The sequence below is a fragment of the Branchiostoma floridae genome, chromosome 1 (genome assembly GCF_000003815.2).
Source record: "Branchiostoma floridae strain S238N-H82 chromosome 1, Bfl_VNyyK, whole genome shotgun sequence".
Classification (NCBI taxonomy): Eukaryota; Metazoa; Chordata; class Leptocardii; order Amphioxiformes; family Branchiostomatidae; genus Branchiostoma; species Branchiostoma floridae.
This window is the reverse complement of record NC_049979.1, coordinates 13,964,980-13,980,915: the sequence shown is the minus strand read 5'-3', so window position 1 is coordinate 13,980,915 and position 15,936 is coordinate 13,964,980. Positions and strand designations below refer to the sequence as shown.

General features: G+C 41.2%; 1 protein-coding gene across 1 annotated transcript in view; it reads left to right on the top strand.

The window, feature by feature from the left end:
* LOC118415341 (usherin-like) overlaps positions 1-15,936 on the top strand; it is a gene marked incomplete in the record, with an annotated part of 51,892 nt that overhangs the window by 19,495 nt on the left and 16,461 nt on the right. Inside the window, 15 exon segments of the mRNA XM_035819853.1 lie at positions 122-389; positions 558-764; positions 976-1,056; positions 1,305-1,490; positions 1,932-2,042; positions 2,737-3,067; positions 3,307-3,475; positions 3,848-3,995; positions 4,153-4,307; positions 4,592-4,754; positions 5,126-5,305; positions 5,456-5,603; positions 10,927-11,066; positions 11,785-11,921; positions 15,018-15,459. Of these exon segments, the coding sequence (XP_035675746.1) occupies positions 122-389; positions 558-764; positions 976-1,056; positions 1,305-1,490; positions 1,932-2,042; positions 2,737-3,067; positions 3,307-3,475; positions 3,848-3,995; positions 4,153-4,307; positions 4,592-4,754; positions 5,126-5,305; positions 5,456-5,603; positions 10,927-11,066; positions 11,785-11,921; positions 15,018-15,459 (2,866 nt within the window).

Genomic DNA, 15,936 nt, shown 5'->3' with positions numbered 1-15,936 from the left:
GTAAAGTTACCAGTCTAATGGCCACACTGTCTACATGTAGATAATTACCTGTGCTTGACAAAAATGACCTCGAAGAAAAGTCTTAGGAAGAAAAAATTCTTATTGGGATTCATCTTCACAGGTTGAGGTTGCCTCTGGTGCAGCCAGAATCCGAGCTGAGACAACACCCTCGGATGTGTTCAAACTGTGTGATGGTGCCTGGCACACTGTGACTATAGAAAAGAATGGAGGCACCATCAGCATAGATGTGGACAGTGGTAATGTGACAGCAACAGGGACTGGATCAGCATTCACAGTGGCTCTAGACTCACACTTGTACGTTGGAGGGTTGCCAGTGGAGGGAGAGGCTGCTGATGTTGTCTCAGCCAAAAATCTGGATCTTCAATCAGGTACGTACCACATGACTGTGCATCCTGCCATTGTAAAGGCATCAACATAATGCTTGATATTTTACCAATGAGCTCTTACAAGAATGACTTGCAAGGCTTAAAACTTTATCTTGAGTTTATGGAATTGAATTGGTTTTCTTTGTCTAAGCTCTGCTTTTGCCTTACCAGGTTTTGGAGGTTGCCTGAAAGAGCTGAGTTTTAACAGTGGTGCTGCAGTTAACGTCATCCTACCTGACTTGGAGGTGGCTAATGTTGCCTTGGATGGGTGCCCGCCTGATGGGTCCATGAGGGTCTGCATGAGTGATGCTACCAGCCAGCTGTACATGGGACAGGCACGCAGCTTCGTGGACACCACTGGACTGTCCCCATTCACTGGTAAGCTACAGGGGTATAGAATATGACAAGTCACTATCCTAAAATCAATTATCAGGTATGTACTATTAAAAAAGGTTGGACTTGACTGTTCCATTGTGTAAGGTTTCCTCTGCAGTAAAGGTAAATTTGTAAACATTAGCCTACTTGATTGATACCAAATGTGCTAACTGTGTATTTGTATTTATTGCTGTATCTATTCCTTTTCCAACAGAGTACCTGTACCAGGTGATCAGCAGCAACCCAGCTGGCTCAAGTCTCAGCCAGTGGAGCTCTGGCAGGACACGAGAGGGAGGTAAGGGGATCAGCTAGTAACATCAGTGCGTGAAAGGAATTTTTTCCTGCAGTGGGTATAGCTGCCCAATATGTGACTACATCTTTTATTCTCAAAGTATTGGGCCATAACCATGTGATAAAATGTTACTGACTAAATGCTCCTGATAGTTTCCAGCCTTTTAAAGCAAAATGTGTGAAAAAGAACAAATCCTGGATTTTTTTCTTTGTTCGCAAAGTTTGATAATTCCTTGTTGTCCTGTTCCACAGCTCCCACTGGACTGGTGGCCCCGTATGACCCCATGGATTACAGTGGTTATGTGGTGGGCCTCAGTTGGCAGCACCCCATGGAGAATAATGGTGTGATCCAACAGTACACCATCAGGGCCTACAACTTAGACAGACCTGAGTATGCTCCGGTGGAAACCAACTTCACTGACACCGAGCTTACTTCAGGTGAGTGTCTTTCCATTACTCATCTATTGCTTTTCTCCTTTATTGCAAACCTTTAGGTTCATTTTCCTGGTAAAGACCCACTCATATCAAAACATTCTAGTTGCATTAAGTTACATCTAAAGGTATGCAAGCATCTGCTTTAAGATGTCAATGATAGTACTGTTGTACATCTGCTGTCCTTGGTGCTGAAATCTTAGTGTTATCATTTCATGTCTTCATTCGAAACTTAGCTTTCCTACAGGTCATGTATTCAGTGGTTTTGTAGTACTGTAGTATATCTGCCTAATGTCTTTCTTCATCAAGAGACACTCTGGCACGGTATTTACTGAATGGTAAAGTTCATCTTCCGGACTTATGTCTTCAATTCTTGTAACAACTTGTCAAGCACAAGTTACTTGATCTTTGACAGATGAAAAATATCCTCCATTGTGTTTTCCGCAGGGAATATGACAAACCTGATCCCCTTCACCAACTATGACATTCGCCTGGTGGCCAGCACAGGGGGAGCCAGCACTGAAGGCCCAGGACTCAGGCACACGACTGTACAGGAAGGTAGGATACAACATGTCATCCCGAGTGCACACTGTGCTGCTGAAAGATATACTAGCATGAAACTATTGTGGTGGACAGCTTTTAAGATATACATCACTCTCTCACACAAAAAATAAAGATTATAGTCCCGATCCTCTCCACAACCTGCTTTGGGAGAAATCGTGCCTCTACTTACTGAACCAACATCTGATATAGTTGATTGGTGCTTTTTCTGTAACATTGAATGATAAAGAATGACGGGTGAGCTTGTACCTGTGACACGAAAACGTTTGACACGGGCATTCCGGACCGTGTGATAGCTTTCCGTATCACACAGGCTCGAAGTTTGTATCACACAGGCTTCCTTGGAGTAAATCGAACCATTTCGAGCGGGCCGAGTGTGGCATGGTCGGCAATTCGAACGCCTGATTCAGACGTTGGAACATTGCTGTTGTAACTCTTTTTTTCGAGGGCACCAACTTTTGTCGCATTTCGTAGCAAAACATGGGTTTTCTCAGGTGGGTATGACATAAATAAAATACAATATGGTGTATTCTGCATCACCCTTGGTCCCAGCCCTCCTGCGGGTCGGATCACCCTCCAGCCTTCGGCCGTCGGGCGATCCAACCAGCGGTCAGGCTGGTACTTCAGATGATACGGAATACACCGTGTTGCATTCTATATTTATCTTATTTGCATCAAACATTTTTTACAGTTCCTGATGATGTTAGCCCACCGTATGCAACAGCCACCTCAGCCACAGAGCTGACTTTAAGGTGGGATGAACCAGGCAGGCCTAATGGTCTCATCCAGGGCTACAACCTCTTCAGGGATGGCTCTCGCATCACCAGGCCCGACGACACACTCCTAGTACATTCTGTTTCTGGGCTGACAGTCTTCACAACATACCACTTCATGGTGGAGGCTTGTAATGCCAAGGGGTGTACACAGAGTCCTGAAGCTGTTATAACCACCTCACAGCTTCCACCCACCCGCATGGACCCTCCCACTCTTCAGGTCCGAGGGGCAAAGGAGATCTTTGCAGAGTAAGTTTTGATTAAGTAACTCTACCAGACAATCTTAGAATTCTTATTTTTAGCTGAGCTACATGATTGTAGCATTTGTACTTCTTTTTATCTGATCACTTTGATATCTATTGACTAGTAAAGCCAAGATTTCATTGCAAATCATGATATTTTTATCAAGAGTAAATTCGACTTCTGAAAGATATAAGTACCTCACCTGATAGTTTGTATGGATTCTAAGAAGATTATCTTGCTACCAGATGGATTGAGCCCTTGGAGCTGAATGGCATCCTGGAGAGATATGTAGTGTACAGGTCTTTGGTACAAGCTGACCTAGGAGAGGTGGTGTACAACACTACAGCCACTGCCTTCAGGGACTACACTCTTACCAACCTGACTGGTGGGACAACATACTACATCAGGGTGGCAGTAAGTACTACAGTCTATTCACACCTACTGCATGTATATTGCAGTACATGGGATGTATTTAAGACCACACATTTACTGTGTTAGTTACTGTTACCTATGGTATTTGTGTAACCTCTTTGAAGCTTTTAGTAATTTACAGGTGAGATGCGATTACAGTTGTATGTAAGCAGAGCACAGGAATAATGGACAAATTGGACAGATGAGACAGATATTTGTTAAATGGGACGGATGGGACAGAGGCCACATTTCTTTCATTTTCTTCTATATTCATGTGACTGTAAAATAACTGACAACTAAGGTAGTCTATTATTGACTCCCCCCCCCCCCAACCCTGCATGAGCTTGTGAATAAGAAATGTCTTCCTGTCCCCAGGCATGTACAGGTGGAGGCTGTCGGACCAGTGCTGCATCTGTAGCCACTACAGAGGAGAGTGCACCAGAGGGAGTCCCAGCACCAACAGTGGAGTCTGACAGTCCTTCACACATCAGAGCCACCTGGGGGCCACCCAGGATACCTAATGGTGAGCCAGTTGTAGAATGCAATCAGTTATGCTTCATGGGCTTTATCATTAGCCTTAGTGCTATAATTGGATACAGATGATTGATTTGGATGTCTACTGAGATAAGTATCATTTGACCATTTCCCTCAGTTAATACTAAAATTATCATTCATTTCAGGTGTGATCATCAGCTATGCCCTGTACATGAATGACAATCCAGTACAGAACACATCAAACGTGATGACGTATGAGACAGACGGCCTGTCAGCTTGGAGTTTACACTACTTCCAGGTCCAGGCATGCACAGCAAGGGGGTGTGGGCTGGGACCAAAGGTATTAAATATTTATTTTTATAATTTTCATTGAAGTCAACATTTGTTGTAGTTAGACCTTTATTTTATACATATAATAAGAAGTCCACTCAAACTCAAGATGAGTAGGATTTATTAATGTGATTATGTTCAAAGCAACAGGTATTCTATTCCCTGATTTTGCCTTCACTACATTACAGTCACTTGTTTGTTGTTTGTCTGACTGAAAGCTAGAAGGTGACAATTGTCTTTAGGTTAGTTTTGTAAGGAGTAGATTTACCTCTGTTTTTGTTTTTGTTCTGACAGGTCAGTGGCAGGACCCAAGAGGCTGCCCCAGAGGGAGCAGTGAACCTTCAGGTCAGAGGACGGGACAGTAGGTCTATTGACGCACGTTGGAACGCTGTTGGACGACCAAATGGGAATGTGTCATACAGCGTACTGTTTACTGGAATCTTCTACAGGGATCCGGGTAAGCAAGTTTGAATAGTGATCTCTGTGCTGTGATAGGTCTTACTTCACATTTGTACCTCAACAATGTTTCAAAAATTACTTAAGATGATCCTTTCAGATATTTTGAACAACATGTTAGCCTGCCTTGGTTCCATATATTAATTGGGAAGAATCTTCAGTGCCATCGCAGTTTTTTTACCTCATATTGCTAGAACATGTTTTGTTTGATCTGAAAGATGAAACAAACATTTCATTGAAGTATTTTTTGGCTTATGTCCGGATGTTACAATTCCATCACAATGTGTTGCTGGTTACACATGTACCTTTCTATAGTATTCACTAATATTAATTTGCTTTAAATTAATTGCATTTATTGATGCCATTCTACAGATAACTGGGACTACACTACAGTGAGGGACACCCAGTCTTTGTTCACCAGTCTTGTAACTGATGAGTGGGTGACCATCCCAGGCCTTATCCCCTACTCCACATACACTGTGCAGGTCAACGCTTCCAACACAAAAGGCTCCATTCTCAGTAACACCCTTACAGCTACAATGCCAGTAGGAGGTAAGAAAATCTCCTAATAACAGAAGACTTATTTTGCATATGGTGTTTTCCAAGGTTGATCAGATGCAGCCAAGTATAAGGAGTGGAAAATTTATGATAATATATTCTTTAATATAACCGAGAAAAAACAGGTCTGTCCCATTGTTTCAGAACCTGATGGAGTCCGTCCCCCCACCCTGGTGGCGGTGTCTGCCACGTCCATCCAGGCCACCTGGGATGCAGTCGGCAGGAACAATGCACCTGGTAATGCAGACTACAGGCTGGAGTACAGGGAAGCAGGCAGCAACAGTGGGCAAATGTAAGTTAGATCACGTCAAAACTTCCCCTTTTCAGAATTCTCACAACTGCACATGAGTAAAATGGTGCGACAGCTATATGAAAATAAACCTACAGAATGCACGTGTGATATATAGATTGTTTGGACTCACAGCATCCTTTGTATAGAAGCAATTAATATTTGAATCAAACAGGTCAGGAGTCTTTGGCTTTTGTCTTTGTCTGCCAATTGTTAGTTCAAGGCGGAACTGTTAGGGTTGCCTACCATGTTTCTCAGAAGTTGTTTCTTCATTTTCTGCTTCATCACACTTGACTGTTAGCTTTTTAACTTATGCAACTAGCTGGCTTCCATAAATACAAGGACTGTAGTTACAAATTTCATACCGAATTACACAACTGTTGTGTTATGTATTGAGAGCACTAAAAAATGCTCGCTTTCAAATGGAGAGGAGAGTAAAGTAGCTGTCCTTGGTGCTGAAATACGGGCATACTCTGATCTAACATTAGATCAGGCTAGTGTCTTGAAATATGACATGGTTGTTTTGGGTACCTGAATATGTCATAGATAACACCCATCATATTTCTATTGAAGCTATATATCTTGACTTCACCCCAACAGAATGAACTATTTTTGTTGGCTTATCTGTCTGTGTTTTTGTGTCTTTTATATGCATGTGTCTGCAAAATCCAGTGTACAAAATGCAGCACTTCTATATATATATATATATCTTCTTTACATCCTCAGAGTTCCTCTTTTTGTCTTGATCCCAAACAATAGGGGTTCTAAACAATTTCTGCCATTGCAGATTGCACTGGTGCTGTTTCTTCATGTCATCAAGTCTAACTTTCCATTGTTTCTGCTGCTTCACAATGAGACAGTACCTGCTTTTAGTGTCCAGGGATAGAAAAGTGAAGTCTGAAGCGGACTCAGGATCATATAGGAAAAAGATGACTGAATTCTATTGTACTTATATTCTAGGCATGGATAACTATCCCCTGGATGCCAGGCAGGCTCCATTAGATTTATCTTATGTTTTCAAAAATCCTGGAGAAGAAGTTCGAAATGGGAGTTATTAAATATTGGATTTCTATGCAGGAAAATAAGTACTGAGGTAGGCCAGTATGAGCGCTGATCACAGTCCTGCAGGTAGCTGTAATCTATATTGATTTGTTATGATTGAGTACTAGACTTAAATGGTGCATGTAAAAATGGTCAAACTTTGCACACTTCGTGCCTTCAAATGCAGGGTTCACTACAGAATACTACTGAAGGTCATGGCTATTCCCTACTTGCCCATATGTCACAGTAGGTCTCCTGATGTTGGGCCATTTACTACATTGCCTGCTGTTCTTATAAATGAGCCCATGGTGACCCCAAGTGCTTTTGTTGCTCTCAGGTTCTCATGATTGAGCGAAGACTGAAAGTTTTGAATGGAAGAATTACATCCCTTCCATTTATAGCAGACTATTTTTCATTTCCAGGATTATGCAAAATGTCAGCACCAGTTAAGACAGTGCTGTAAATTAGGTTTTCACAGTATAGTTTGGTACTACAGTATCAGAAACCCACAAAACAAAACAAACATTGTCTTCAATGCCTCCATTTTCTTAGATTAGGTTAGGTTAGATTCTCTTAGATTTAGATTACTAATAGGTAAAATGCACAATATGACTTACTGGATGTATGCCAGATATATACCAGCTTAGGTTGTTTATTTTTGGCAGATGTGAGGCAATAAAGTCTACAGACACATGATCTAACCTGGTGTAGGAATTGTACCATCACTACACATCTTCATATAAAGTTGTTCATATGCAGACAGACTAGGTTTAAAAAACAGCACAATTGCAGGCACTTTGTGCGCCCAATCGTTCTTCGATGAGGCACCGACATGCCAGGCTATATTCATTTTCATACCTTAGTAGATCTAACACTGGACATTTCAGGCTTTTATAATATGTAAATACAGCCTAATAGGATTTGAGAAAGTCTTGAGTAAGCAAATTCCTTTTGGGCCTACCGTTTTCATTGGTTTCCAATAGTGCACATTCAGGTTGCAGCTGTGATTATAATGAATGTGGAACTTTCATATTATCGTCCTATTAATGCCCACAGCTGTATTTGGTTGGAGCTTGAAAAGCATTTAAGCTCCATGATCAATAGTAACATAATCAATGTGGGAAGTGCACGAAATGCAATACATACATGAGTGTTTAGACTGTAGCTTCGTTGAGTACTGTTACAGTAGTTTCTTATGTTTGTTGCCTAAGACCTATGATGTTGTGTTTCCAGTTACACAACTGACCCAAGCAAAACCTGGGGACCCTGACCTTTTGGGAGGTTGATGTTGAAAATCCCAGTGCCATGCTGCATTTCATTTTAATTTACATTATGAAACTGTAGCTGAAATATCCATACCTGCCTATCGTACCTTTTTCAGGACCGTTATTGGAAACACAACATTATTTTTCCTATGCCTTCCCAATGAGAAACCAGGGCATTAGCATTAATGTTTAGATTTATGATATTGATAACCTATGCAAGTCGATCTAATGTTCCACATTACTGGAGTTTTGAATGATGAATCACTTTGTGGGAAAATTAATCATAGGTGATCAATGACAGTCCCTGGCCACATGTGGTACACTGCCATATATCAGTCACTCCCCACCCATATAGACTTGCTTGTCGTTTGTTTGGGAATTTTCAACTCAACAATCAATACACTACTTTGTCAGTATGGGGGCTTATGTTTTAGGCTATCATTAGAAACTGCAATCTCTTGCCTTCAAATTTTGTTGTGACAATATGATACAATGTTCAAAGATATCGAGTGTACTCAGAATGCCAAAAGCAGCAGAATAACATTATCTGCCAGGTCAGCCTGTAAGCATATAAGCCTGTGGAAGCAGCTGGAGAGTCCAACAGCTGAGAAGACGTGTCAGAAATATGTACAGTCACATAAGCTGCTTACTACGGCTTTTCTGGTTCTTTATGACAGGATTTTGGGGCTTCTCTCTTATTGTGGACAAGTTTATAATCTGCTGCAGCTGTTGTTTGGTAATATGTTCACCCTTTCTGACTATGCATATGAGAAAGTGAAGTAGTAGCACAGCATGAATCAAGACCACTTTGCAACATCAATGCCTTGTGCTGCTTGTGCATACAAAGTATACTTGTTATACCATGCCTGATTCTTTTAGCCATGGCCCTTTATGAACAGAGTTGTATAATTTCAATCTATCATTTAGCATCGTTGCTAAAAAAACTTTTACAATATTTTTGATTTTTGGAGGACCTTCCAAAGTGGAGAAAAAAAATATCTTCACAGAATGCAGCCATGGAACATTCCAGGATCAAGAATGCTTGGAATACTTAAAAGAAAATCTATGATGAAATTTGACAGTCTTTATTGATTAATATTGGGAAAAGGATCTAACCGCACTAGTCATCTCATAATCTGAAATTCATAACATTGTTGTGTCCTGGGGCACTTAAAACTTGCTGATTTTAGATGTTGTCCTTGACAATCATGTTTGTAGGGATGCTTGCCCAAAAGACAGAATTATCCATGTCCTACAGGCACCCCACATGTCATCAGCTACCATAATTTCTTTGTCTCCTGTACTGTCACCTATAGTTTTGCCAAAGAAGCTCTAAATGAGCCTGTCATATTCAGAAAATGTGTTTTTAGAAATCATGACTTATTTGCCATGACTGATGTGTGATTGCAAGAATCGACAGTACAAGCAGTGCATATAGAGAGATAATCGACAAACCTAATCTCTGAGCTGTCCAAACCACCACAGGGACAGTCGGGGTCAGCCCTATCTATGATAAGTATGATAGGTCCAAATTAAAGTATGACTACAATGCCGTGAGGTATGGAAAGATCTTTATGCCTTTATCCGTTGTGGCAAATAGAGGTGAGAATCAAAGTCAATGCTGTATAAATGCCAACGGTGTTGATCTTAATACCTGCTGGGCTTGCAACGTCAGGTGTTTGCGTGAAGCTGACATTTCCTTCCAACGTGGGGCACCTTATCTTCTGCCAGGGCTAATCATACCATGGTACTAGATCTTTGTGCATATGTCTGACTCATGTGCTGAATTCAGCAGCAGCAGCAGCTTGCTTCCTGCAGTAATGGAGAAGCAATGGGCAGGCTTTAGCCTCCTTCAACGTAAATGAGTAGGTGGGGAAATGTAATCTCACCAGGACATCAGAGAGTGACTTGAATCCCCAATTTGTAGTGGGGTAACTTATCCAGCAGACTCATTCCTGATGCTTATCTGTGGCAGGAAGCTGCAGGAGCCAACTGAGATCCCTCATTGACAGAGTACCTGCTGACCCAATTACTGTACCTTCCCTGTCTTGATGTGTTTGTTGCTGTCTGCATTCTGAACAATAGCAGTTTTGATATGTAAAGACCTGAACTATTGTCCAATAGAGGAGGAAGCACTAGTGCCATTTATAATGGTAATACATCTCTAGGTGAGTTGCCATTAACCAGAGCCTAGTGGTCATGCCCCATCACCAGCGCTCTCATTGCCACCAGCCTCCACAGTCCCAATTGATTGGTAACAGCTGTCCACGTCCGGGAAATTTATGCTCCGTTTTGTATTGAATTATTAACAAGACTGCTGATCTTGGTGATTCTGGGCATGATTTCCTGATACGATCAACACGTTTGTTTGCTGGGAGGCAGCAGTCACAATGTGCGCAGCTCTCGGTGGTGCAGGTTCCCTGTCAGCAGCCCGGACAGAAGCAACTTGCCTGCCTGCACCATGTCTTTCAAAGTTTCCCTCTCGTTTGCACTGACTCTGGTCTTTGTGCTGTTGCTGTTCTTCTTCCGCCTCTACTCTTTTCTGAAGACCCAAGTCATTCTGCCTGAACTGGTGTCTAATTCTACTGATTCTTGGTGGATGGGTAAGGGAACGGAGGTAACCAACAGGTAAAAGGATTATCATATCTGAATCGTTCTAGAGGAGAATTTTGTCAAGTTGAGAGAATTTGTTTAATTTTGTCAAGCTGAGTTTCTGATGTAGCCTGTCACCCTGTTTAGGGATCTTGTTGGTTGTTAATATCCTTCTGTTTTGCTTAGCCATTGTTGAACTCAAATAGTTTATCTGATATATGGAATGAATTTTTTCTTTGAGAAGTCATAAGAAAAATTGTTGTTCACCTTTCCTGATTTTGCAACATTTTATTCCAGTTTTAAACTTGAAGGCCTTTAAAGAGTATCATATAGTATTTCATTTCTGTGCTTGTCCGTATTAGATCTATGGGGAATTAAATGCATTTTTGACATTCTGACATGTTTATTTTTTCTTATTCCCTATACAGTGTTTTTGGACCATCTACGTCCAGGAGTCACACACAGACAGGCCTGAGACCTTACACAGAGTATGAATTCAGGGTGATCGCTGGAAACAACTATGGCTCAACACCGAGTGAGTGGGCTGCACAGCTCACCTCAGAGGACCGTAAGTAATTCTCCAATATCTGTTGTACACACATGTCAGGTCTTCCAAGATATCTGTTAACTTTAAAGTTCAAATACTCCTTGACAAGTCTCTACAAAAATGATTTTGGTGGGAAAATTATTTTTAGCTTGACAGTTGAAGGGAATATTACTCTATGGAATCTGTAATTTTGTTATGCTCACATGTAAGTCATTGAAAAAAAGACTGTCTTATCCATTGCCTTATCAGTCCACTACAACATACTCTGAGCATATCGTGTTATATGACTGGGGGTAAAAGGTTTTCCACTTTATTAATGTTTTAAGTCAATGCAAGAATGGGTGCAGCAGGTGGCCATGCTAATACATGTATTTAACACCACAGATTATAGACGATGTCAGCAGCAAGTTGGCTATAAATGTCAGCCACACACATTGATTAATGGTTTAATTAGCCTTTCCTGATATGCTTAATTGATCTGATCACTGTAAACACTTCAGACATCGTGGCTCTCAGGAATTATTCTGTGAAAATTTGACATAAGCAATTAGGCATGATTTTTGATTATTGGGCATGATCAGCAATTGCAATCAACAATTGATTTTTTGATAGTCAGACAATTCCTACTACTGAAGAATGTAAGTCCAGACTTTGGTTCTAACACTTATAAGTTCATGTTTCTTACCAAACATCAATTTTGGGCTGTTTCATTCTTCTCTAATTTTCTTGTTCTCCTCAGGCCCTGGTCCCATTGACGCTCCCCTGGTGGAAGTGATAGATGCGTACACCCTACATGTGACCTGGGAGCCTCCTGCAGAGCCCAATGGCATCCTGACAGAGTACCGACTGTACCAGAACAGCGCACGACAAGTTACAGTGAGTTCAGCATACTTGTGTAGACTCCAGAACAAGCATGTCTCTCTGGTTGACCACCACATGTGGTAGCAAGCTGCTGTAGTCACTTTGCAGGCCAAACCCTACTTTCTTAAATAAATATCTATAAATAAGTGTTTGTACAGAAGTTGGGTCACCCGGTACTCTGGTTTCACCCAGAAATCAAGCTTAGTACCACAGTGACTATAATGCTGTTGACTTTGAGTTTTATACCGTTTCATTGCATGGCCATTGATAGCTACATGTACTTAAGTGTCACTTAAGTGTAATCAATATGAATGAATTAATGCACTGTTGTGTTTTACTCAGTAAACGATTGCTTATCTGACCATTGCCAGCAGGTCAGGTCTTCCTTTTGTAGGTGAAAGGTGGTCCATGGAAGGGAACGTTGACATTTATAGCAGCTATTCCCCTGTAATGTGCTCTGTGGTGTTCATGTCACATGGCTAGTACTAGTGCTAGAAAAGAGGCATTAGTCTCTGTTTTTTATAGTGGCAATACTTTATGTAGTATTCAGCAGTATATACTATTAGGTCTTTACCTCCATGAAAAATGAAGATCTGATATAGTTTTTACTCTGGATGATGCAATTATGTATATAGGCATAAATCTGAAGATCTGCTGGATGGATAACGATCTTGGTATATGTTAGGTGGGTAGGTGGAGTAAATCTGATGGTTAAGATTGATTTTTGGCCTCCTGTTGGTTGACCTTGGTACTGCAGCAACATTTTTTTGTATATCTTTGGTCCTGGACATGATGGTCTTGATTTTTAGTTGTCAAGTAGTTGTTCCTGCATTCAAATATCCTCATTCATGTCTCCCTCTGGGTAATTCTTATGTAGAGCAAATGCCATTATCTGTGTCCAGACAGTCTGTTTAGCAAACTACCAGCCTCTTTGTGTCTCTCCGACAGGTATAGTTGGGCTTTTATGGTATAGATTTAAAGCTTGAGTCCTGTTAAGGAAGTGCAATTTCATGCCTTGTATATGAAGAAATGCTTAGTAAGACTATTCACAAGTGTGTTAGTATTGGATGGTCATGAATGTTAAGTACCTCAAATATTTCTCATATCAAAATAACGTCAAAGAGCAAGAGCTTTTTTTTTTCAAAGTAATAGTGATCATTTTATGGTGTGCTTCTCTCTACTCCAGTCACAGGGAAATCAGAACAGACTGCCTAATGCAGCCTTTAAAAAGTAATTGTTTTGGGATACTTTCTGCTAACAATGCTATCAGATCAAGTCTTGCTCCCTTCATTTCTGAAAACAAAAAAAACATCCATCAATTCCTGGACCCCCAAACAGCAGGAACAATCTTTGGTCCAGCTTGATGTCCATTTTCTATGTGAGGAGACTGCTGATTAGGGGACACAGTAATCTGACATTTCACAATGCACTAAGACCCTAAGCTTAAGTAGGTAGGTTCAAAGTAGATATGCTGCATGAATTGCTCTGCATCGAGTTTCAAAACTTTACGATGTTGCAATGAGCGGACATGAGTCTAAATGGAATGCTGACCTTGTAAGGTGGGGTGACTGCTTTAACCAGACTGGTACAGCTGGTTGGTGTATGTCCCTGCATGTAAGCCACATCATTATCTTGGGGTTGTTGGTCCTGATAAAGACCCAAATGAAAAGAGTTAAACCTATATGAAAAAGGGATGTATGCTGTTAGCAGGTTTATAGGATATCTGCTTTCTTATTTCCTGAAGCTTTAGGTGAAAATTGGAAGTCTGACTATGGGGCCATTGTACAGTGATTATGTTGGTAGGTAATTTGTGTGGATGTATATATCTCCATAAAACCAAGGAGGGTGTCCTGAACTGCAAATAGTGCATCACATCTGGTCATCCTGGTTTCTAACTTTGATAATTTTAGCTGCCAATATTGGTACTGAAGGTGAAGCCTGTAGTGAAAATCTACTTATTTCAGAATGCATCAGCACAGCAGCAATCACTCAATACAATCAATGTTTACTTATCCCACTCTCTGAAGAATCAGGCATCTATACAAGAAATTAGCTGGTAGGATTGTGCAGAAATGTAGACATTCATTGCTTGCTGGAGAGGATAATTTTAAAGTCTTTAATTTCTGTACATCACAGCTGATTTAACAGGTAATTTTTTAAAAAGAATTGGCTGTTTTAAGTGACATTTTAGTGGATAGGCTTTAAGGCCATCCAAGACCCTAACCTGACCCCATCCTTTGTTGTCATTCATCAAGAATGTCCATAATCTCCAACCATCTCCTCAGCAACATGCAGGCTGCAGTTTTGTGAATGACTGAGGATCTCTCCCTGCATTATTTAAAGTTTCTTGCTCTCCAAGGAGAATGAAGGCATTGACTTTTGCCATGCTGAAATCCCTAGTTACTGTATAAATTACCTGCTTCACTCCATTCCCATTCCATAGTTGTAGTGCTATAAGCCTACCCCACATCCTTCACTGTTTGATGGGTCATTTGGTACACTCCTTGTTTTAATGTGTTCGGAAAAGTAGTTTCCTAGGGGGCCCTCCTCGTAATTCTCAACCATTCTTTCAAAGTGAGAACTGGAGACATATGGGACCTTGATGTGGAACTAGGGTTCAGAAATGTTTCATAGACCATTAGGCATTACAACCATTTATGTGGAGGTCGTTGTTGGTTAATTCCTGTTAACTTATTCATTGCAACGGCCATGTTTTATTGTTTCTTTAACTGCCACTGCCACCTTCTACATGTGAGTAATGACGGTTTGTGGAGCCCAAAACTTGGAGATGTGTAGCAGCATACTGTTTTCTTACAGTCTTTATCGTTTCATGTCAGAAATACATTGTATGTGTATGTGTTTGGGTAAATGATTTGTAGTAGCTGCTTTTTAAGGATGACAAAGAAGATTTGTGCAGACTCAATGATATGCAGCAGCCACAACTTAACTCTCCAGTAAGGGATATGGGTTCCATATCAGCAAGGTGGATTCTGGTTGGCAAGCATTATACACGTACATGTAACTGCACAGAAATTTACAGATTAGAATCCCACTTTAGTGGCAAGGTGCATTTGGTACTTTCCCTTCAAATGCCTGTTCTTCTGTTTGCAGGTTCCCAGTAACGTAACCGAGTACCGAATGGAGGGCCTGACACCGTATACAGACTACACCTACAGAGTGGAGGTCTGTACCAGGGAGGGATGTACCTCCAGCAGTAACTCCGTCACCGTGACAACTCCACCGGCCACACCCGGGTCCTTTGCCCCGCCCAGTCTTAGCTCACAAACCCCAACATCGGTCACCATCAGATGGTCTGAGCCCTCTTCACCCAATGGTATTCTGAGGCTCTACACACTTCAGAGAAGACTGAAAGGCTCTTCTGGTGCCCCAGATGTGGTGGCCAACTTCCTGCCCACACAGTCACGGACATATCTGGACCAGTCTGATACCTTGCAACCCTATACCACATATGAGTACAGGATGTTGGCATATGTGCAAGATATCACTGAGCCAGCATACAGTGACTGGGCTGAAGTCACTACACAAGCAGCAAGTAAGTCAAGTTTAATGCCTTTTTTTTTCTAAGTTGCTTTCTTTGAATTGAGGGCACACTGATTTATCATTGATACATTTTCTATGGTACAATTTGTGTTACCAGTTTTGTATTCCTTAAGTTTTGAACTTAAACAAGTTCTCTTTCTGCCTGATTCTTTTTGCTCTCTTCCATTGGTTTTGGCATCTCCAGGGGATGACATCCATAAAATTAATTTTATTGAACACTTGTGAAATCCAGTACTTCCTTGTGCTTCTAATAAGATCACTCTTATGGTCCTAGAAAGCTATAATTTCAATGTTTTAGACATGCCATGAATGTAAACGGTGTGATCTTGTTGTACATGTTTAAAGTCTTTCTCCTCCGTGCTTTTTTCTCTCTACAGGCAGCAGAAAGAACTCTTCCTCTGCCTGTTCTCTCTCTCAACCTACCTGCACTTCTAGAGGTAGCACTTCCTTTTCCTGGCGTCACAAGGAG